Genomic DNA, 25,684 nt, shown 5'->3' with positions numbered 1-25,684 from the left:
AGTCTGAACCACCTGCACAAGCTACCAAGTGTGGTGCCAAAAGACCCAGTATTCGGGTTGCAAAATATAAATCAGGATGAATTAGACTTTCTGTAGTTGTCTTTCCATAATATGGAATGTGAGGGGGGGAAAAAACATATTCTGACTCACACAGACAGATAACTTGTAAACCCCACTTTTTAGGCTTCTTTGGGTTGTAGAACTTGAAACTGAATTCTTCCTTTGAATCCCAATGTGCTCTCATCTTTAGTCACATTTCTTTTTAGTACATAAATTCTTTGCATTTACTGTCAATATATTCACTGATGTTCTTCACCTTGCTGTGTCTCATATGTTGACCCCCCCCCCCCCCCCCATTCCCTCCTGAGTTGTGACAGATGGAACTAAATGCCACATCCAATATATTGGGGGGGGGGGGGGGAGAGAGAGAGAGAGAGAGAGAGAGAGAGAGAGAGAGAGAGATATGAGAAAAAACATCCTTGAAAAATGGAATCTTCTGTAAAATAGTCCACTAATTCTGCCTTCAAATTCAAGGCCATGTTCAGTACCACACCAAGAAAAGCCTTCCATTCTTCTAATGCAAGTGCCACATTGTATGTTTTGTAAGTAAAGTGACTTTCTATATCGTTTCTTTGGCATATGTATTTGTAGCATTCACTATTTTGCTTCACAAGTTGACTGTCATCATCGCGATAAACTTCCAAGGTATTTACTACGGGTTGTCTCTCTTCATAAAAAATGGCTTGATGACGCATTTAACCTACACTTGTGTTGTTTGAAATTTTGTATATGTTTTTTCGTACTATGGCTGGAGTCCACGCATTCATTTTACCGTGAACATGAATCATGATGTTCAGTTCAGTGTTCATGATGACCAAATGTTGCATTTTTACATTTGAAACTGACAACAACTGTATCAAACACAAGGTCATCGTACCACACGTTGACTGGTTGGCTAAATCACCCCATCTTAATCCCACAGAAAAAGTCTGTACTTGTTAGGAACAGCAGGTGAAACACAGAAGTCAAAATCACTGCAATTTTGTGGTTTTCCAGTATCTAATCATCAATGAATGGCTTTGGCTGGATGTGGTATACCTGAAGGTATCTGTGGACTTTGGTGTGGCAGGTATTTTTAATAATTACTTTTTTTAAATATGTGAGAGGAAATAGGTGTAGATAGTCCAAAACAGAAAGCAAAACAATACAACAAAGGAGCAATACAGAGAACACCGCGTGAAGAAAAAGTTAATCTCTCATGCCCATCTTAAACAAGGAAAATAATTATGACTCCAAAAAGTAAAAGTTCATACACCTTGTAATATAGAATGTTCTTTGTCACTTACGTCCAGTCACGAAAACTGACAATAGCCAGGAGAGCTGTGTGCTGACCACACACCCCTCCATCTCTGTAACCAGTGACGCCTGTCGGCTGAGAATGACACAGTGGTCAGTCAGTACTGTTGGGCCTTCTGTATCTGTAGCCTTTTCAGATGGAGTTTAGTTTTTTTATGTCACTTATGTAATGCATCATTAACTCAGGGTATTTTCCCAGAAATATTGAAATATGCCATTGTTAAGCCTTCTATAAAAAGAGTGACTCCACAGATGTTAATAACTACCACCCCATGTCACTCCTTACAACATTTTCTAAAATGTTTGAGAAGCTAATGTACTCGAGGGTTGCCACACATCTGTGTAGTAATTCGATACTTAACCACTCACAGTTTGGATTTCAAAAGGGCCATTCTGTTTAAACAGTTACAGAAAACACAATAAAACCTTTGAATGATAAAAATCACCAACTTGGATCTTCTGTGATTACTGAAGGCATTTGTGTTAATCGTAATAGTCAGTCAGTTACATGTTCAACAGATCATTTGCTCAATAAATTGTAATTATGTGGAACAAGTCCCAAATGGTTCAAATGGCTCTAAGCATTATGGGACCTAATATCTGAAGTCATCAGTCCCCTAAACTTAGAACTACTTAATCCTAACTAACCTAAGGACATCGCACACATCCATGCCCAAGGCAGGATTCAAACCTGCAACCGTAGCAGCAGGGCAGTTCCAGACTGAAGGGCCTAGAACCGCTCGGCCACAGCGGCTGGCAACAAGTCCCATTTTACATTCAAGCAACAAATATAGTTATAAATATGGCCACATGCTGGCCATTATTTATTTTAAATGTACAGATGTGAGTTAGTAATTCTTACCAGCCACCTTTAAACATTACAATAACAGAAATTCTTATATGGAATAGGAGATGTCAAGGAGAAACATTTTCAGATTGTTTTCAGATTTTATTTTTCTATCTGTCAGACATTTTATATCACTTAATAAGTGATCAAAAATTTTTGTTGCATCATTTTTGCACCCCTTTTTTTGTGCTAAAGACAAACTTAATGTGGACTAATGAATGTCAGCTTTTCTTCTGGTATTGTAATTATGTACATCTTTTTTACTTTGAACAGCAGTGGATTATTTACAATAAACTTAGTGAGGGAATAAATGTACTGTGAAGCAGTAATGAAAATGTCCAACTTCCTAAACAGATCCCGACAAAATGATCGTGGGTGAGCGCCACACATTATTCTTACAGCATGCTTTTTGAGCAATGAAAAATCTTTCTTAAAGATGAGTTATCCCAGAATATTATTCCTATGGCATTATTGACTGCAAATTTGCAAAATATGTCAACTTACTACTTGTCATTTCCTAGGGTTGCAATGATTCCAAGTGCAACTGTGGTTGAACTAACTTGTGCTAGGAGTTTCAAAATGTGATTTTTCCAGCTTCCACTCTATTTATTATTTCCTGAACATGTGTTATATTTATTGGTGTATGCCTTAGATGTAAAGAATTGAAGGTGCTGTGTCAATATATTATTCGAATATCCTATTAGAGAAATTTTTATGAAACACATAGTTCCTCAAAAGCTTGGTTTGGTTCTTATTTAAGAAACAGAATGCAGAAAGTTATCTTAACCTCTTTGAGTAATACAGAGAGGGATGCCCAGTCATCATTCAATAGGGATCCCACAGGGTTTAATCACTGAGCTACTACTATTCTTGCTTCATGTTAATGATGTGCTATGTTATTTGACTCAGGAGAAAGAATTAATTCTGTTTTCAGATGATACAAGCATTGTCATGAAGCCTGGCAAAGAGGTATGAATAGAGAGAATAGAAAACGGTGCTCTTGTGAAAGTTATTGAATGATTTTACACACATGGGCTAGCTTTACACTTTGAAAAAATGCATTTCACACGTTTTCTACTGTCAGAAATATCCCACTTCTTATTAACTAAAAACTGTAAATGGCCAGCGTGCACCCATATAAATATTATTTTGTATTGAGTTGTGTATAAGTACTGCATGTATGTTCTGTTGACACATTCCATATAATAATATTTCTTGTAAATTTTATCTATGAAATGACTGACTGACCGACCGACTGACTGACTACCTTCCTCACCAAACTGACGTCATTACCTGGGCTAGCAGTAGTGTTACATGGTATTAGCATGTCGTCTCCTGCAGGGAACTAATTTTTTATCTGGTGTGCTTAGTCTCATGTTTAATACAGAACTGAAATCAGCAATATTGTAGGAGGCACTACAGTATTTCTTAGCACAAAACACATTTATTAATTGTTGCATGCAGAATTCAAGTTATCCCTACAGGCAGCAGTATAGTTGACTTTTCTGTGAGTGAAAGAAAAGGCTCTAGTGGGACATAAACCAGCAAATGAAATGAAAACTGACTGTTGTAGATTCGTGTTTTACAAGTAGTGGCACAGTTGTCATTTCTAAATTTAGCATTGCAACACTAAAGCAGTTTTATTCATATGAGGGGAGAAAATGAATGTAAATTAGCCTACCACAGTGGTTGACCATATGTTCACATACTAATTTTAATTTCGTAAGAAATGATGGGAAAGATTCATTCAAAAATTTTGTTCCCACCTTGAACATGAGTGAAGGATGATTTCTTTACCTAACATTGTGATTGATGTTGAGACTACCCTTATGAATTTGCAACGGTTATTGATAGTTATTTTCATGTAATTGTTCTCTTTTACAGAAATAATTTCTATTAATGACTTTTGTGATATTTAAAAAGATCTATTTCATGTTCACATCTGTTTTTCAATTGGTGGACATCCTATACTTGTATGCTGCACTTATTGTTTTCAAAAGTTTTTAATATGATTGGTTATGTTAGGTACTCCTTGCAGTTTTTACTTGGCTCCAGCAGTGCTTGAATAGATTTATATTGAAATAATAGGATAAATTTTGGGGAGAGATTTTATAGAACATTTTAGTCAGTTTTTTTTCTCTACTGCCCAGCTCATCAAGAAACTTGAGATTCAATTTTGATTCATTATTGTGGCTTAAGTGATTTAAGCAAACTGAAAAATAGATAACTAATGCTGCTGGTATTACCCTGGGAAGCAAGTATGTTATATTAACATAAAGTTGTTTCTTACAGACTGCCTTTTGGAAAAATCAAACACAGGGTATATGAAACTGATTATATTTGCTACATTTAAAATCTCTGTCATTTTCAAAACTGCTGTGTTTTAGAGAGGAGGTATATTTACCATGTAAAGAACAGTACTGTGATAAAAATGTGTTGTATTGGAAAGGATTAAGTTTTTCAGACACCTATAGTTCAGTTTTCATTAAATCACTTTTGATATATATCAGTACAAATGTACTATCTTTAATTACAATATCCTCTATTTAAGTCAGATGCATTTCAGAGAGCTGTAATGCCATTTTCAAAGTGGAATTCAGATTTTGAAGTTCACTCTTTTTGAAGGAGGAGGAAAGAAATGAAACAGCTCTTATTTTTATAAGAGTAGGATGTCAGATGAAATTTATAGTAGAAATAATGTACGCCACCTGCAATCCTTCAGTCACAGAATATTTACTAGATGCAGTAGTAAAAGAAACCTCTACATTCACACACACTATAAAAAGTTTACGCTTTCACTGTCACTGAAGGAGGACAGAAGTTAAATTAAGTTCTACTGTCCCATTGATGACAAGATCATTAGGTCATGCCCTCCTCCAAGGAACCTTCTGGGCATTGGCCCTCAGTGATTTAGTGAAGCTGAAAGAAAGGAAAAATTGTATAGTTGGACCCAGAGTTGAAATGTGTCCTGCCAAAGGAGAGTCCAGTGACTTAGCACTGCACTGCTTCTGTTTGTTTGCGATTGATGACAGTTATTATTATTATTATTATTATTATTATTATTATTATTATTATTATTATTATTTTATGACTGAAATATTTCTAATCTAAAAGTAAGTGTCATGACCTGTGTTCACTGATGAAATACCTGTTACAGTTGTACTGGTCTTGAAGTTAGTTTATTTTTGAAAAATGGATTGCCTATTTAAAACTGATGTTTTTGTTTTCTTTATTGTGATTTTAAACTGATACACAGATGTTTACTTACCATTATAACAAAAACATTTAGACAGTATTTATTTAATTATTTTGTGTATGTAGCTAAGAAGGTTTCATACATGATGACAGTAGAGAGAAAAACAATGGTCTTGTTTTGTTTTTAGATGTAAGTAAGATTGCATAACACATCTTAAGCAGTGACCTTATTTTTTATTACATTTCTGTAACTAACAAAGATGTTTTTCTTCTTTTTCTCACAGTTAACAAGAGTATTTTCTGATGATGAGGCACAGATCAATAAGAAGCTGCCAAAGGAACTGCTCCTTCGGTAAGATAATGTGCTTTTTATAATTAATTTTCTTTAAAATAACCCTGAAAGGATATCTGTATCTATCCTGTTTTGCCACATAGGTTGTTTCTTTTTTCTTAAATTTGCCACTTATCCCTGCTCTGCAGAACCTTTCATACTAGTTTGTTACTACAGCAACTATCAGATATGTGCGCTCAAACTTTAAAAAAAGTACATCCATGCTTTCTGACTGTATTTAAAGCAGGAATTTTAATACCATTACTAAAAAAGTTGAGTAAGGAGTGCTAAGCCTCTATGCAAAATACTTCTCACTCTATCTAGGTGTATCATAACATTTCCTCAGATTTAGAAAAAAAGCCTCACATATATTGCTGAATCTTTAAATTGATCTCACCACTTCCCTTCACCCATACTATTTTCTCATTTTCTCCTGCTCTTGCCCTCATCACACGCACATTCTCACACCTCGTACTCAACAGCTCTCTCACCCTCCCTATATTGATACATGCACTATACTGACCTTGCCTAATCCATTCATGTTTGCTACTTCCTCCCCCCCCCCCCCCTCCCCTCCCCATTCACGTTTACACATTGACCTCCACTCCACACAGTTATTGTCATCTTATTTATTTTTGTTTCTGTTTTGACATTGGTCTCATTCATTATATTTTGTTTTCAAATTGGTTTTCACCATACTTCATCTGGTTTCATCCCGTTTTTACCATAATTCATCTTGTTTCAGCAGGAACAATTCTCTTATGTGAACAGTAAACACACAATGATCTATACTATGCTGATAAAACTTCCACCATTATAATATTAACATATTGTTACCCACAAACAATAACACTCACAAGCAGCCTCTGGATTGCATAGTTTGATTACAGAAACAAACTACATGTGCCAGATGTGAAATACAATGATCAGCCAGAACATTATGACCACTGATCCCCTACCAACATAAACCCATCTTGGTGATACTACTTGTCAGACACGCACACAGTGCAGTGAGTGTGGTATCTGTGTGTAGAATGGGGAAGGCATGCAATCTATATTAGTTTGACTGAGGGCAGATTGTGATGGTCTGGAGGCTCGGCATGAGCATTTAGGAAACTGCATGACTTGTCAGGTGTTCGAGGAGTGCTGTGGTGAGTGTCTTCAACACATTCATAAAACCAAGGTGAAACCATGCCCAGATGTCGTGGGGTAGGGTGGTCCATCATTATAGATGTTGGACGTTGTAGGCTGGGCAGACTGATAAAACAGAACTGTGATGGAACTAACATCAGATTTTAATGCTGGGCAATGTGCAAGTGTGTCTGAACACACATTGCACTGAATACTCGTAGTGAATTGCCTCCACAGCTGACGACCCATGCACGTGCCAGTGTTAACACCATGACATCAGTAACTATGACTGCAGAGGCAGTGTGTTTTATGGTCTGATGAATCCCAATACGTTCTTCATCATGCCAGTAGTGGGTCGTGGATCTGTCGTCTTCCAGGGGAACAGCTTCTTGACACCTGTACTGCAAGATAGAGACAAGCTGGTGGTGGTTCTATCATGCTCTGAGCAACATTCACGCGGGCATTCATGGGTCCATTGGAGATCATGCAAGGCACCAAGAAGGCCAAGGAGTATCGTACACTGGTTACAGACCCCATAAAACCCTTCATGATCGTCATGTTCCTCGACAGCAGTGGCATTTTTCAACAATACTATGCACCGTATCACAAAGCCAGGAGTATGATGGAGTGGTTCAAGGAACACAGTGATGAGTTCCAATTGATGTGCTGGCCCCCTCCAATTCATCAAATCTTAACCTGACCAGATCCCATCTGGGATGTGATTGAACGTGGTGTCAGAGCTCATCACCACCCTTCCTTGAATTTACAAGAATGATACGACTTGTATGTGCATATGTGGTGCCAACTCTTTCCAGTAACCTACCAAGGCATCATTGCTTCCATGTTACGATGCGTCACTGCTGTTATCCATGCGAAAGGTGGATATACTGGCTATTAGGTAGGTGGTCATAATGTTCTGGCTGACCAGTGTATACTGGTTGATGGTAGACCTTTATATTTTTTTCTGAAATCAGAAGTTGCACCAATGGAAGCATTTGTATTTCTTACAAAATGTATGTGCACATGAAATGTACAACATCTTTGTGTGGTAAGCATATATAAATACAATGCATTATCACATTCATGTTCAAAGACATCTTTTTGCCATTACAGTAGGTTTCACCATGTCTTTTCCATACTCTCCTCCATTTGAGTTTGAATATTTTAGTTACACTGTTGTGATTACAAAATAATTCTGACTTGCTGCACAAAGATTTTGAATGAACTTACTTGTAGAGTTAGAGGCAGTATTGACATAAAAAAAAAATTAAATCAGTTTTACTTGATAACTTCTTTTATTCTGTAGATGAATTTCCAAACAGATCTGGTAACCAATTAAAATTTAGGTTAAGATGCATGTAAAAGCTGATCCTGGAAACCCCCAGCTTGCAGCCATATTTTCATGGAAGAAATTGTATTATATTTGTAAACCAATGGATATTTCTACATTAGTCAGATATCACTAATATGATGCACAGAACATTCAGACAGTTAAACTAAACTGATAACTACTTACCCATCTGGCTTCATAATCAATGATATGCTGCATGAATATCTTATGAAGTACTATACAGAGAAGAACCTTATGTCCAGATTACTCCCAATATTCTGCAGTACTAAATTTTCCTTCCAGAGTACATAACTCTTAAACAGGTTGGAACAGGTACACTATGTACCTTCACTATCAAAAACAACCAATGAATAATCACTAATCCCATACTCAAACCATATATGGAGAATTGCCAACTATTTTTGAAATCACAATATGTTTACTTACCTCATTGCCCATATGGTGTACCAAACTTGTCAGGAAGTCATTCTGACTGCCAAGACAGCTACTTTGGCGGAATGTTCCATTCTATAAAAGACAGTGTAAATCTCTCCAATACATTTCTATGGTGCTATCTTCATATCATGTAGGATGTGTCACTGTAGCGGCAAGAAGTGAGATGAGCTCTACTAAAAGTGCAATGTACAGTTCAACAGGAAATCCATCAGGATCAGTAACTCCACTTTTCACTCTTACAAGGGAACCTCCCCATCGCACCCCCCTGACTTGTACACTTGGCGAATGGGTAAAAAGATTCTTCTACGTTGCCTGATTTAGGTTTTCTTCTGGATGTGATAATTACTTCCAAAAAAGTGATGAAAACATAAGAGTTTGTCACATAAACTGCAACAAATGAATCCAAAAGTCTCACACTCGCACACTTTTCCCTGTGCTCTGTCAAAACATGTTTTTTACGTTTTCAAATTTTCGTGTGTCGACTGTCAAATCCTGCATATGTCCAAGCAAATCTGAACATGTCCTGGAATTTTGTATAGCGAAGTTGATTATATGTGAGTGCCTGAACTTTGATAATTGTCTGAAAATAAAAAAATTAAACTTTTTGCTTGAAGGAAGACTTGAACCAAGGACCTCTAGTTCCGCAGTTGCTCACGCTAACCACGGGACCGTGGCGCTCCTGTGTTCTGTCGGTCCTTGATGTTGCCTATCTTGCGCATGGACTACTCAGTTTGTATATTTTGCTTATTTTTTCATAGTTCCACACAATTTCTTCCTGTTTTCTCGATTGATCTGTGTTCAATTTTTCAAGGTCTATCCACTGTGGCAACTTATAACTAAATCTGAGGGGGGTGCGATGGGAAGGTTCCCTTGTTAGTTCCCATGGACAATCATTTCTAAATCTTTTTTCTCTAATTCCATGTAGCAATGGAACTGTAGTTTTGTCTTAATTAATAGGAGTTTAGAAATCTATTCTTCATTTCACTATAAGTCATTTCAGCCCCAGTTTGATCAATAAGCAGCTGAACAATTAATTTATGAAAGTGTCTTCTTTGATAACTAAGCTCTGTGTTTTCTTCTTTAGTTTTCACTCTAACATTACAGGATGTACGAGATCGAGACGAAGAGTGCGAAAGGTAATATGCAACATCTGTCTCTCCCCCCCCCACCCCACCCCCCCCCCCCCCCCCCCCCACCCCTCCCATTCCTAAGTTCACATCAGAGTAGTTGCCTTCCATGTGTAAAGCTCTCCTGAACTGCCAAGAGAGGCCTACAGTTCCTTAGTAATATGCATTACTCTAATGAATCATCAGCAAAGATTATTACGGAAGTGATGGTGCAGGATTTTAAGTACTTATTGCAAACCAGAGGCACCTAATAAGTGATGAGTATAAAGCTGCATTGTGTCTATACAAATCGTATAGGAGGGAAAGGGATGGGAAAGTAGAACAAATGAAACAGAAAAGAAAAGTTAAGCTGCCTCACTTGACACATGAGCTGTCAGCGGTGCCTTTTGTCTCGAGCCAGGGCTTATGGAAATAGCAAATGGACTTGAGAGTGCTGACCCAACCACAAACTAATTCTCATTGTGGGTTTAGGCAGCTCAGTATCAGAACTCGCACACAGCCCCTGGGAGTCAAGTATCTTTTTTGCAACGCACCACTGCCAGTTTACTGTATCCCTCGCACCCTCACATTGACAAATTAAATCCATTAGATTATATGGAGTTTCCTATGTAACTGCCACAACAAAAAATGCCATGTTGAAGACAGCATGTTACCATTGACAGTGCTTTAAGGTGAGTGCAGCATATGGGCAACTATGTTCGCTTCTGTACACAGCATCTGAATTCTGTAGGTATTCTATTACAAGTATGCAGTTACAATGAAGAAACTACTACAAAACGTGCACCTGGCAAGTAAATGCGATGTAACAGTTTTTTGCTCTATGTACATATTTGAATTAAGTAACAGAGATGGTAACACTAAAATTTACATCCAATTTAGAACAGAACAAAACTAATAAGTATTGGCTTCCTATCAGATTCTGAATAAGAAGAGAGGATCTCACAAGCAGAATAGTATGTAGCACAAAGTGAAAGGCAGTAACAAAAATAATACACATTGTGGATAATGGCTGTAGCTGCAGTTCTAGCTTTTTATATGGTGCTAAGTGGTGGAGGAAGTTTACTTCACCTTCTGATGCAGATCTAAATGATAGTTGGCAGTTAAAAATGATAAAACATATCTACAAACACATTAATGATACATAGGGCTCCCTTTATAAAATGTACTCTAGTTGCCCTACTACCATTAAGTTGTGAGTCTTTAACCTGTTAATTACTTGTTTTTCAACATTTTATCACCAATTCATTTACTATCAAACAGCAATTTTGGAGACTGCAAATTTATGTAGTTATGTGTTAACTTTTGACTCCAACAATTGGCAATATCGTTGCGTCATTGACAGCTAATACTCCATCTGCAGCAATCAGGCAAGCCGATGCAGCGGTAAGACGCAGTACTCATATTAAAGAAGATGACAAAATCCTCATCTGCTCATCCAAATTTCAGTTTCTGTAATTTTTCTGAATCACTTAAGGCAAGTGATGGAACAGTTCCTTAAAATGGATATGGGCTATTTCGTTCAGTCCTTCCCAAATAGGGACTTTTACTCTGTCTGTTATGACCTCATCGTCGATGAAAAGTTAAATCCTACTCTTCCTTTTATCTCTAATGACCTGGGACATCAAATCCATTCCTTCATTTCTTCCTTCCATGAAGTCTGTTTCTTAATTTTGATGTTGCATGGTTACAGAACTTGGCTGAGTTCAGATTTGGAAATTTAAGATTCACAGGTCATGTTACTTCAATAAATCATTGGAGCCATATGTGAAGGAGTACATTCTTTATGTAGTTGTGTAACATGTGTCTTGTACTAAACAAGTGCTCATAGCTATTTTAGGTATGCATTTCAGAGCCTATGTTTAATGGATCTTTTTTCTTTGAATGAACGTTCCTGTCACATCCCTGAATATTGACTGTTCCTCTTGTATGATAATGAAGTACTCCTCATCTTAAACATAACAGCATGATAGTAAAATGAGTAAAATAGTATTATTGTAGGTACTTCAGTATGTATATATCTACAGTCTTATGACTTCTATTTTTTCCACATATCTGTGGCTCCCACCAAGGGATGAGGCACAGTGGTAAGATCCGGCACATGAATTCAGGAGAGCAAGTGTTCAAATTATCTTTTGACTATCCGATACCGGTTTTCTGTAATTTCCCATAGATCATTTAAAGTGAATGCAGGGGTAATTTCTATGAAATGATATGGCTGATTTCTGTCCTCAGTCTGAGCTTGTGGTCTATCTCTAATGACCACGACCGAGCGAGGTGGTGCAGTGGCTGGCACACTGGACTCGCATTCGGGAGGACGACGGTTCAATCCCGCACCCGGCCATCCTGATTTAGGTTTTCCGTGATTTCCCTAAATCGCTCCAGGCAAATGCCGGGATGGTTCCTTTGAAAGGGCACAGCCAACTTCCTTCCCCGTCCTTCCGTAATCCGAAGAGACCGATGACCTCGCTGTCTGGTCTCCTTCCCCAAACAACCAACCATCTAATGACCACGCTATTGACAGGATGTTGACCCCTAATCTTACACCCTTCCAAGGCTCTGCTCACTGTAAATATGTGGAAAAAAATGTGTCTCTTACCTGATCTTAATGTGTGCTGAAGTAAGATGTTCCAATAATAAGTCTGTAAACTCTTATTCATTCATGACATGTGGCCGTTATAATGTCTACATTTTCTTGATTTTCTATACCACTTTCAGTGAATTGTAGCATGATACTGTAGTAAGGCCCTAGCTGATCCCTCACCTCAACTCCTTCCCAACCTTCACACTTTTCATCATTTTGCAGAACTGTTTCCAACCTAGAAAGACATTTTGTTCTTCAGGATATTAAATACCCAGAGAAAAACAGGATACACAGAACTGCAGACATGCTGATCCTGCAACTCTTTGCTGATAAATAAGAAACAAAGCTGCAAACTCAGTAATTAGAGTTGCAAGCAGTAATTGGTGCACTTTAGTCACTTTTTGTAAATAAAAGCTGTGTTAAGAATTCCAACAGTTAAACTATGATCATCACATGTAGTTAAGATTCCTAAAAAAGTGTTAGAACAATCCAACCATATATAAATGTACTGAAAGACACATTTCTCTGAAAAATGGACCATAAGGCTAGTACTATGCACTTCTAATACTTCTTAGTCAATCCTGATGTCATCAACTTGCCTTGGTAAATGTGGTATGTAATTTCAGTTTGTGTTAAGTGAATGGACTGGACTTTGTACTGTAGAAATTTAATACTGCCACAAATACAACTTTTGTGTCATTTATAAAAATTACTGAAATAAAAAAATTAAAAGAAATAAAAAAATTAAAAGAAATTAGAGCTTTATTTGCTGCTTAATGCGTTGCATATGCTGTAGTAGCTCTTAGAATAACAATGACAAGATTCCAGAATGCGATTTTCACTCTGCAGAGGAGTGTGGGCTGATATGAAACTTCCTGGCAGATTAAAACTGTTTGCCGGACCGAGACTCAAACTCGGGACCTTCGCTTTTCATGTGCAAGTGCTCTACCAACTGAGCTACCCAAGCACGACTCACGCCCCGTCCTCACAGCTCGCAGGAGAGCTTCTGTAAAGTTTGGAAGGTAGGAGGTGAGGTACTGGTGGAAGTAAAGCTGTGAGGACGGGGCGTGAGTCGTGCTTGGGTAGCTCAGTTGGTAGAGCACTTGCCTGCGAAAGGCAAAGGTCCCGAGTTCGACTCTCGGTCCAGCACACAGTTTTAATCTGCCAGGAAGTTTCAATGACAAGATTGTTTTAATTATTATGCTTATTTTGGGCCACTTCTTCTTCTTTATTTTTTCCTCTAAAACTTTCACACAGTTCTGTACAAACTGACACTGATGATATTATCTTTTACAGAATATTCTCCTATTTGGATGTAGTTTCATTGTGTCGATGTGCACAAGTTTCTAAAGCTTGGAATGTACTGGCTCTTGATGGCAGCAACTGGCAGAGGATTGATTTATTTGACTTCCAAACAGATGTTGAGGTAAGCTTGCCAAATGCACTATAGAAACTAGGAAGTTTCATACTTACGTCTGAGACATTAAAAACTTTATACATCTTAATTATTCATACTAGTACTTCAAAATTTGGGCTGTATTGTGAGTTGTGACATTTCAGTTTACATGGGTAGTAAAATAAAATGTTATATTACACACTTGAAATGGAACTCTTAGTAATTGTGAAAATTCAAATTTTGCATTTTTTTGTGATCTAATGTGAAGAGATGTATAGAAATGGGCCCAAAGAAGAAAAACACTTTTTTAAATAGTAAAATTCAGTAGAAATTTCATAGTAATAAATGTGTGTGGTAGTTGATTCCATGTTTGAAATAAAACAGTAGATGAGATGAGGAATGTTACCGTACACTTAACTGCCTGAAATCTGTACCTTTGTCAGTCTTGCAAAACTCCCTCATTGTCAAAATTGATGCCAAATCAGCAAACACCAGTGGTACTTGTAAAAGTGGTCACTGATAAATGAATTTCCATCTTTGACAACAATTATTTCACATCTTGTTGCGAGAGTAAAGATTAGCTGTTCAGTAACAATACCAGTGACTTTCTTGTAGTCAATAGACTGTAAACCACTGATTTGGTCTGGAAACAAAAAAGATTTTTCTGTCTGAACATCAGATGTGCCAGGACTTCTTACCTGCACTTACCAATTCAGTGCTCTTTCTTAGACACAGTATCTTAGGAGACTGTGTGACAAGCTCATTCTGGGATCTTACTTTGTTTGTTTGTAATACATCCCAAATAGTGTGACACAAGACACTAGCCATCAAACAACCCTCAATCCAATTGCAGATCTGTTTAATTATTCTGTTAACACATGGAAAATTAAGCGAAAGCATGGGAATTGTAAGGGACTTTTGAGATGTTGAATAACTTGGCAAGCAATTGAGAATAAGTATTTAGTAGTACACTCTCTCTCTCTCTCTCTCTCTCTCTCTCTCTCTCTCTCTCTCTCTCTCTCTCTCTCTCTCTCTCTCTCTCTCTCTCCCCCTCCCCCCCCCTCCCCCTCTCCCTCTCCCTCTCCCTCTCCCCCCCCCCCTCTCAAAAAAGGAAGCAGTAGTGGCTTTTAACTTCCGATCAGTAATGAAGTTATTAGAGTTGGACCACAAGTGTGGGTTGGGTAAGGACAGAAAAGAGAATTGGTCTTGTCCTTTTTTCGTAGGCTCCATGCTAGCGATTACTTTAAATAATTCCAGTAAAACATAAATGTGGATGGCCAGACAGAGAGAGAACTGAAACCTGGTCCTGTCTTAATCATTGTGCCACCTAGCTCAGTGTCTCCCACTTACTCATTTAATTTAATGGTAGTTTAAATCATTATGCCTACATCTTTCATCTTCCCTCCAAACACTGGCTAATTGGTGTAATACAGTTTACTGTTTATCCATGAATTAAATAAGAATACATAACTCTGAATGCCATCCTTCATTCTACTACATAGTGCTTACAAATTGCTGAGTTAAATTGTTCTTGGTAAAGTGAGGTGGGTTTGTTTGATTAGAACACAAGGGAATTGAAAAGTGAGACAGATGGGCTTTGTTGTATCTTAAGGAAATCAGCAGATTTTTATGAGGGAGAAATTTTGCTCCTGCCTGAACACCATGAACTGCAGGATGATAAAGTTAAACATAATTGGTTTAAAGCTAAAATTATATTCATGTAGAGTCCAAATAGAAGAAGAAGATGGAGATGTTGCTACATACATCATACATGTTAAAAGATGTTGAGCAAAGCAGTTTTTGTCTAGGTCAGAACACAAGCATGTGTGTAGGAATTCTTTGTGAAGTATATTCGATTTGCAGTGATGGCCCACAAATCTTCAGTGGGAAACTTTTGGCTATTTATGAGAAGTCTGCTTTCATTATTAAGATATTATTCAGACAAGAAGAAACAGTTAACAATTTGTGGAGACTTCCGTGAGATGGCTTGAAAGCTTCTGACAGGAGAAATGAGAAGGAAACATGTATCTACTACAGTTTTCTTTGAGGTAGTAAAGTTTCCAACAAGTGCACAGCAATCCTCTTCCTGAACCTGAGGACAACTATGCAAAATGAATCAAATATCACCACAATATTCTTAGATGTAGCTAACCATAACAGTGAGGCTTATAAATTATACCAAGGAAGTATTACAAGGGCAATGCTAATGTGAGATTCATAGTATTTCTTAATAATTTTTTGTTAATGTTTGAAGTAGATGTCCTAAGTAGTAGTTCAGAAACTCAATAAAAATGTAAAAAGAAAAATATTGATAACTAACTAGATTGCAAGAACAAGTAAAGAGCATATTTTCTGTGTATTTTTACAAAAATCACTGAAATATTGTGAGGAAAGTTATTAAAATGTCCAAAAATGTGCACAGGATGATAAAAATTTATGTCAGTAATGGACTATGTCTAATACAGTGAGATGGAGACCAGGAAATGGACCACATTAAAATATACTTTGCCATTAAAGTGAATGGCAGTACTGTGACCAGGAATTCATAATTGGCAAATATTTTTAATAATAATTTTCTAAATGTGTTAGAGAAAATAAGGTGAAACATTTGAGTTGAGTAAGCATTAGTATACAGAATGAGGCAACTGAGAGAGGCCACCCAAAATATATCCATAACAAGTGAATACTGTAGATTGAGGTACAGATTTTGTTGAGTTGTAGTGGACAGTCTGGCATATTTTCTGATGTAAATAATTAATTTTCAGCATTTATAGCTGCCTAATTATGAAACAGACTTCATTATGGAATTATATACCTTCTTGTGCGACATTGGAAATAGCCTTTTAAGATGATTTTAACAACATAAAAAGTGTGGAACTAGATCAAATAGTAACAAGAAGTGCTGCAAACTCTTCTCCCATTGTCAGGGGAAGCGGTATCAGTAACATCTGTTCCTTTGTACCAAATGTAAGTGAACACATAAGTTTGCCACAGAATGTGTGTTTCTTATTGTAACTGTCATATCAAATGCTCAGTATGTTGAGCATTGATACATGCTTAGAAACAATTCTAGATGATACTGCACACTGAATGTCATCTGGGTTTACCAGAGCACAGGCCCTCATTACATGGCATTTCATTTATTTAGAAGATGTCATTGTTTTCTTGAAAGACTTTTTTTCCCATAGGTAAAAGTCCATAGCAAGCATTTGAACATTTTGTGTTTCCTAGATGTTACCAGTCCACCAATTTCTAAATGCTCAATTAAAAAGGTTTTTGATTATCTGTGTGGAATGGATGGGACATTTGTCCAGTTGATACCACATGAAATGCCCTATGTCCATGGGGTATCTTCCAATAGCTGGGACTGCATGTTTGTCTATACTTGATCCACCAATAAAGCAGAGACCAGTGATTAGATTCTTGGAAACACCCACCACATTTTGACTTCTCTCAGCCAGCATGGATTTTCCACTGGTCAGTAGTGTGTGTTGTGAAGAATGATTTGCTCATAGTTTGTACAAAATGCATCATCTGTAAACAAATTCGTTCATAGAAATACCACATATCTTTACAGCTTTCATAGACACCATTCTGAGTACTATAACAGATGTTGAAAGTCATTGCCATTAAGTTATTGATGGAACAAAATGTGGAAAGGATGAAATATGTTGGAGTGCAGTATTTGCAGAACCTTTCTTTCGCTGTTAACACTCGTACATTGAAGCTGCTTTGTAGTGACGCATGGATTGTGTCTTACTACTGCTAAAATGTTAGAAGCATTTCTCAGATTTGTTCCTCTTCTTTTTTGTTGGCGTATTTTATTCCTTACGTTTCCAGGTTCTTGGAAGGTTTTAAATAATAGACAGATCACAAGGGCTTTCCAAAATCAGGATGCCTTCTAGCGTACTGTTCCACTGCTGCTCTAATGTCTGATGGCAATGGCTCCAAACAAAAGCCCTATCCACTTTTTTGACTGTTGTGTATATTGTGAATGTATGAATAGCATCACATCATCAGACCACAGACATTATGAGATTAATGCCCATAGGTAAGCAAACTAACTGTGTGTGAGTTACTTGTGTCCATGCAGTCTACACAATAAGGCACACTATTGTGTGATCTCTTCCCCTCACAGTGGTTTGTAGTGGTGCTAACTTGTTACTATTTGATCAATTTCCATACACGCTGTTTTCTTCAAGTCCTCTCCGAAAACTTGTTCCAATGCCAGTGAAAAATTATATATTTCTGTATGAAAATTAAAAAAAGAAAGTTTTTCTTGCAACTTGCCAGCTATAAAATTTAAAAATTTTATACTTTTGTTACGAAATTTGCTACATTGGCTACAATAACTTAGTGAAAACTGCACCTTGATATATTTATTAGTTCGGGTATACAAGATTATTATAAATGATTAAAGTGATTTCATAGATTTTCTGTAGCTATATTATTTGACATAGGATTAGGTTGGGAGATTGTTGAGGCCATGACATAAATTGCTGATCATCAGCCCCACCATGACTATTCCATGAGTTCTCAGTTTCCTGTTTAAGAAATTGTGAACATCGTGATGGATGTGGGATGGAGCACCATCCTGTTTGTAAGTAAAGTCCACACTGTAGATCTCCAGTTGTGACATGAGCCAATTTTCCAGCATATCCCACTACATTTTGTCCTATAATGGTCTTTTTGCAGGAGAAAAAGGGTCTGTAAACTTCAAACCGTGAGACTGTACACAACACATTAAATTTTGGTGAATCTTGAATGTGCTGCACAATAGCATAGTGATTCCCTGTCCCCCCCAGATTCCAAACTGTGCCTGTTAATGGTACCATTCACAAAAAATTTTGCTTCATCACTGAAGATGAGTTTCTCACACAACCCACACCCTTCCAGGGGGTCTGGAAACTGTGCCAAAAATTCGAAGCAGCTGACTTTGTCATCTGGAGTAAATGCTTGTAGCCATTGCAAGTGGTAAGGCTTCAGCTTCATTCATTTCCTCAAGATCTTCAAAATGGTCACTTGTGATACGATCAGCCCTATGCCTGCCCTGTTTGTTGACTTCTGTGGGCTACATGTAAACTCTCCCACATGTGGTCACCATTTTCTCACTCACTGCAGGCTAATCAGTTGATTTCCCCTTGCAGTAGCATCCTGGAGCTTTAAAGTGTGAATATTGTCACCAAATGGAGTTAACAGCTGGTGGATATTTGTTGAATTTAATTCTGAAGGGTCGATGCACTGTTATGGCAGGATGATACGAATGAATGCATTTCGAGCACAACATACACTTTCTCAGCACCTGTCGTTGTCATGCCTAGCTGCTCATAGTAGTGCTCTTGTGACAGAAATCTGAAGTGCAGCTGAACAATACAAAAAAAAGAAAGTTTTTCGTCTGTGAGTGTAGAGATTTCTGACAATATATCAGTTCAATGCAGCTACAGTGAATTTATGAAATCACTTCAGTCATTTATAATAACTGTGTATTTGGAGTTTTTTTGTTCTTACCTGCCTCACCATGTGTGCTGGAGATGTCCTAGAAAATTTGAAATGCAATACTGAAGATTTGTTTTTATTTAATAACTAGTGTCATTACTGTTGTGCCAGCCGCGGTGGGCGTACGGTTCTAGGCGCTGCAGTCCGGGACCGCGGGACTGCTACGGTCGCAGGTTCAAATCCTGCCTCGGGCATGGATGTGTGTGATGTCCTTAGGTTAGTTAGGTTTAAGTAGTTCTAAGTTCTAGGGGACTGATGACCACAGATGTGAAGTCCATAGTGCTCAGAGCCATTTGAACCATTACTGTCATGTATAATGCACCACTAGCAAGGAAACGTTTTTCACCAAATTGAAACATGCCACTGTTAACAATCTCTTAAGGAAAGGAGTCAGGAAAAATGAAAATAATTACCACCCAATTACCGTAGTGTCATAATTTGTCCTTCAAAACATTTGAGAAAGTAGTATGGTATACTTTATAATAGTATTACAGTTAAGTGGAAATAATTTACTTAATAAATTTGAATTTGGACTCCACACGATACAGTCAAAGTAAAAAGGCCATTTATACATTTACACACATTAAATAACAAAATATAACTTTATTTTCATTTTTTAAGTTTTTCCTGATGAAAGAATTTTATTTTGTAGATTGTAGTATTATCTTAAAATCTTAAATTTTAGGAAGTTAACAGTATTTTAGACACCTAAATTGAATAACATCCAGGAAAAAGATAGCAACAAATATTGTTGAAAAATTTTAGCAACACCTGTAGGAGTAAAGAATTTAGTGGTGGTGGCAGGAATCATGAATGGTGGTGGTAGGTTTGGATCCATTCCTGTTTTTTAAATGTGTGAATGTTGTTCCATTTACCATACATAAAGTATAGTCAGTACATTTTATAGATCTATACCTACCTTTGTACTGTCAGTGTATGTTGGAGGATATGTTGTGTACCGTAATCGTTTTCCCCAGTCCTTGTGAAAGCTCCCTGGGGGATTAGCTATCACTTTGTAAGCTCAAATATCTCTCATTTTAGTGCCATGGTCATTTCATGAGATACATAATGGAGGAAATAATACAGTGCTCACTCTTCTTCAGTTATGTGATCTTATTATCTTAACAGTACAATAGCAACAACGACATAGTGCACATTGTCTCAACTGTAGTGTCTGCCACTAGCATTGTATTATACATCTCTGTGACACTCTGAATGAGAGTAAATGAACATGAGAGAGCTGTTCCCTTAAGTTTTTGTATCTTTATTAATTCTTCATAGTATAAAATCCAAAATGAAAACATATCCTCCAGGTCATTTATGTGCATGGTGTTTTCCTGTGATAATCAGTTACCAAGTCCTGTTTCTCCTGTTGAATGACTGCCTGAACTCAAGAAGTAAAACATTAGTCTGTCTGCCACTGTCTGTTGTGCTATGAATATTGGGAACAAGTAGGCTGATCTATTGTGTGTTGATTCCTGTGGGGAAGGTTGCTGTCTCCAAATAGGTCATAACTGATAACAGAAATATTCTATTGTTTAATGGCATGACTGTAGAACTATAGATAAAAGAAATTGTCAAAAATAGTTTTTTGAAAGATTTTTTTCTCATTTTACTGTATTGGTGCTTCTGAAATTCTGAATCAAATGATCAGTGAGAAGTGGGAAATGAGGTGAAGTGGCTCAAATTGTGTGGACATACTGAGGAAATTGCAGATAAATTGGGACAGATGATTCTGATGTTCCAGCCAGATTTTGTAGCTGCTGATGGCTGCTGGAAGCTGTAACTTGGTAGCAGGTACTTGGGATAATATGCCAGAGACAACAAATGCTTAAAAAAAAAAAAAAATGATTGAGAGAACCTAAAGAAGGGTATCGTCGGTGTATTCAGAGTAATAGAACACATACACTGTCCTAGAACATTGTTATTAACAATACTAAGGAGGCAGCCAGTTGGAATGGGGCCCTGTAGAGAATGAATGATAAGCACACAGTTGTTTAAGGAGGGTAAAAAAGAATGAGACAGGAAACAGATGTGGTGGTGGCAGTGGTACGGTGCTCTGTGTGTCAGGAGAATGGAGGACTGTGCAAATACAGCACTGAATGAGTGTAAGCTTCAGCAGTAAGCAGTCATCTGACTACTAACTAGTGCAACGTATCTACTACATGAGTGCAGTTGGGTAGAATACATTGCAAGACATTCTTATATCTAGGTAGATGTATTTATAAGGACATGTGTAGCAGACCTCATGGGAAATAGCCTTCTTACATTTTGCAGTCAGACTGGAGAAGGGCGTGCTAAATACTTTTCAAGCGCTGAGGTAGTATTTGTAAACACGGAGAAAACTCAGTTTACTATATTTTGCAAATTGGGTGCAGAGTCTATTTAGTTGAGACTGATGATCAGTGTGTCTAATATTTTGAACCAATTCATAACTTGGAAAATAAACATTGCACATAAGCAAGCGATAAGAACAATGCATTACATTTTACCACACTTATCTTGTAGATGCTTCTTCAAGAAGCTATTTAAAAAATATAACGTTGATTGATTACTACTAAACCTGTTGGTGATTCATAATTGTGTTCAGTATGTAGCCACAAAAATCTTCGATCACGTGCATAGTAACGTAAAATGTTTGACAGTCGATGAAGAAAATTTTAAATCTAAACTAAAATACTTTCTTCTGGATAAGTCTTTCTTCTGTACACAGATTTAAATTAAAAAATAGTAATGTATGTAGTGCAGATGAAAACTATATTTAACATTTTTCTTAAATGTTGCGCTAGTAAGATTGTGCTGTGTAGTAGTGTGTACTAGATGACCACAATATTATTGAACCCAGGTGTGAGTGCACTTCAGTTGCTTATTGTGAAGAAAAAATGCCACCCTTGCAGATTGGCATGCAATTCCTCATCTAGATTCAGGTCGAAAGATTATGTAGCAAAATCAGATTGGATGCATTTTGAAAATACGTGTATAAAAATGAGGAGCTGACAACACTATCACATCATGCAGTGCATTGGAATGTTCAGAGGAATGTGTATCACCCTGCAGTACTGTACCAGCCATCATAGCTCACTGAGTAGACTGCTGGGACATCAAATGCACACCCAACATGATACTACAGTTCAAATCCTCATCAAGTCCCTTTTTTATTTTTTAGATGTCCGTTCTCTAGTTCTTGCCATATATAAGCAGTATATCATTTTGTGACATGACCTATTACGTGACAGTAGGATCCATTAAACTGCATGCCTGTGTCTACTAACCACACAGTGTACAACCATAACTGGTCCTATTAGGTTCATGTATGGCATCTTCCTGATGGAGTACAGAGATGATGAATTTGTCAATATACTTTTGGTGTCGGCTGCATCCAATAACCAAGCTGGTGGTGGTGGTGGTGTGTGTACTGCACGATACCCTCGGAGGTGCCATTCTGATAAGAATGTTTTTTGCCAACTGTAGCAATGCCTTCGGGAAACCGGTAATCTTTGTCCACAAGAATGGACAGAGGTCGTCCAAGGACTAGACATATTCCACAAATGGAGGATATGATTCTTGAAACTGTTCACTACTCACATTGGCAAAGTACTCATGATATTGCAAGGCAGTTCCATATATCTCAAAGACTGGTTGTTGAAGTGTTGCACAATGAAAAACTGGATCCATATGATTGCACATTAACTCAGCACCAGTGACCAGAATACCACATTTGATAAGTACAGTTTTGTGAATGACTTTGGCACCAAGTGGAAGATAAAGAATATTTTATAAAGAATGTGATATGGACTGATGAATCTAGCTTCAATCCAGTAGGTATTTTCAACCTTCACAACCGTCATTATTGATCAGAACACAACCTACATGTCACCTGTGAACTTGGCTTTCAGGCACACTTTGGTATAAACCTGTGGGCTGGAATTGGGGGAGGATTGCTTTAGGGCCTTTACCTGTTGCTGGACAAGTTGAATGTTCCCCTGATCATACGTTTCTTTGCAATACTTTGCCTGACACATTAGAAAACATTCCACTTTGTTTTCGATAACTATAGTTTTGACATGATGGTGCATCACCACACTTTGGAATGAGTGTGCATAATTATTTAAATGAAGCATGTCTGGGGAACTAGACTGTTCAAGGTACAACATTCTGGTCTCCACATTCCCCAGACTGCAATCCACTACATTTTTGTTTGTGGGGATGCTTAAAGAAGCAAGTTTATAGTTCTCCACCCATGGATGTATATGAAATAATAGCTGACGTGCATCCTGCTTCAGAAATGGTGGATGCAGGTGTGTTGCATAGGGTCCAGCGAAGTATGATCCACCGAGTGCCGAAGTGTTTGCAAATGCAAAGTTGTCACTTTGAACATCTTTTCTAAAGTGAACGTTCCATGTATGTGAATTTACTGCCTCTGTGAAAACAAGCCCAGACATCAAACATACAGAATGGAATTGCAATGCATAGCATAATGTGCAATTTAGTGTAGCCTACCTATTGGGTTTTTTGTACCTCATTGGATACATATGGTGTTACTATATTCACTATTATTTTGTATTGATGTAATTTGTGTTGTGGTTGAAACAAAGTGGCCATTTACATCTTTAAGAGGTTCATCTTAAGTCTTGATATTTAAATAAAGATAACAGTAACAGAAAGAATTTCACAAGATACCACATTGTGGAGTTGTAAATTGGACAGAATCTGATCCTTTCACTGAAAAAGTGTGGGGGGAGGGGGGGAGGAAGGGGTTTGGTGTGAACTTGACCAGTGAATCTGCATATCTGTTCCTCACAGCATTGCCTAATATCACTGAACTAATGGGACATCTCTGGTGCAGCACATGGTTAATGGTACCTGTTCTTGGACATGCTGCATGCCTCATTTTTAAGTCTCATTTCTATTAAAACTATTGCTGGGGCTAGGTTCTGCTAGATACTATTTCATCTTTAACTGTGATGAGCAATCACATACTGACTGCCAAATGCAACATTTTTTTTTTTTCTTCACCCTATATATAACAAGTAAACTGACGATTTCCACGTTATTAGAATTATGGAAATTATTTACAGAACATGGACTCAAATAAGTCTTTCATTTTAATATGCATTGAAGCCTTTCTCTTTCTTTAACAGCTCTAAAATGTTATTAAATTGCAGTAAACCTCACCATTTGCTTAGTGCATGACTTAGTTCATATAGAATAATTTGGTTGAATATAAAACATCAGTTTGGCTAAATCTTTGTCATAAATGAGTAAAAATTTTTAAGACTTCTTGTGTGTATCAGATATGCATTATGCAGCTAATGAGAGCAAAATCAGATCTATGATTTTCAAAGCAACCTTAGTGTACAAGATTTATCTGAATATATGATTTTTTTTTATCATTTGACTACATTTAAACTTTGAATATATTTTAGTTTACAGAAATCTTCTCATTCCAGGGGCCTGTGATTGAAAATATATCAAGGAGATGTGGTGGGTTCTTGAGGAAGTTAAGCTTAAGAGGATGTCAGTCAATAGCTGACAAGTCTATGGAAACGTTTGCTGAACAGTGCAGAAATGTGGAAGATCTCAATCTGAATAAATGCACCAAGATTACAGACAGGTATTGTTTTCTGTTTGTTACTTCTGTAGATAATGCTAATGTAATAACAGTTTAAATCCTTGGAACAATAGTGTTTTCATTCACAGAAATTTTAATTCCCTTTTTCTATTTGTTCTCTGTGTATCTCTGTCCTCCTCCCTGTACCATTATCAGTGTGTGGATACATTTTATGCTTCTTCTTCTGAACTTAAAATAGGAACTGTTGTTTCCAAATAATACTTCATTGTATGATGATCACACAAACAGCTTTGTTATAGTGACAGGCAGTGATGTTTCATCATCCCATACTCATTTTCTTATAAAAAGCCATAGGTATTTCTTTGATCATGTGGAGACACTTCATAATTCTTTGATAGATGTCGTTCTTGTGAGCCAAATTTGTTCAGTACTGCTGCTGGTGCAGAATAACTACTTACGGACCGTCACTGAGGTTATATCTATATTTTTAATGCTGGTGTAAATTCAGTAACTTCCTATTTTTATAAGCTTGGATAAATACACTCATTCATGCTGCACAATCTTATCAGTATCTGTTTTGTCATAAGCTTAAATATCACTAGCTGTTAATATTTTACTGTAAGAATGGCATGTCACATGGGATACCTGCTAGATAAATGATGTGGCTGTAGTATTAGTTTTTTTATATGTAATTCTCAAAACTCTCTCTCTCTCTCTCTCTCTCTCTCTCTCTCTCTCTCTCTCTCTCTCTGTGTGTGTGTGTGTGTGTGTGTGTGTGTGTGTGTGTGTGTGTGTGTGTGTGTGTGTGTGTGTGTGTGTGTGTGTCTTGGCAACCACAAATAATTATTAATTATTCTATGAGGCAT

At 37.2% G+C, this 25,684-nt stretch overlaps 1 protein-coding gene across 8 annotated transcripts in view; it reads left to right on the top strand.

Annotated features, from left to right (window-relative positions):
- LOC126470071 (F-box/LRR-repeat protein 2) overlaps nt 1-25,684 on the top strand; it is a 269,884-nt gene that overhangs the window by 203,920 nt on the left and 40,280 nt on the right. For all 8 annotated transcript variants that reach the window (XM_050097579.1, XM_050097580.1, XM_050097581.1 and 5 more), the window contains 3 exons: nt 5,683-5,750; nt 13,651-13,780; nt 24,697-24,860. In XM_050097579.1, coding sequence (XP_049953536.1) covers nt 5,683-5,750; nt 13,651-13,780; nt 24,697-24,860 — 362 coding nt within the window. The remainder of the gene's footprint in view (nt 1-5,682; nt 5,751-13,650; nt 13,781-24,696; nt 24,861-25,684) is intronic.

Source organism: Schistocerca serialis, chromosome 3 (assembly GCF_023864345.2).
Source record: "Schistocerca serialis cubense isolate TAMUIC-IGC-003099 chromosome 3, iqSchSeri2.2, whole genome shotgun sequence".
Taxonomy (NCBI): domain Eukaryota; kingdom Metazoa; phylum Arthropoda; class Insecta; order Orthoptera; family Acrididae; genus Schistocerca; species Schistocerca serialis.
The sequence above is the reverse complement of the archived record's forward strand: the minus strand, read 5'-3'. Positions and strand labels throughout refer to the sequence as shown.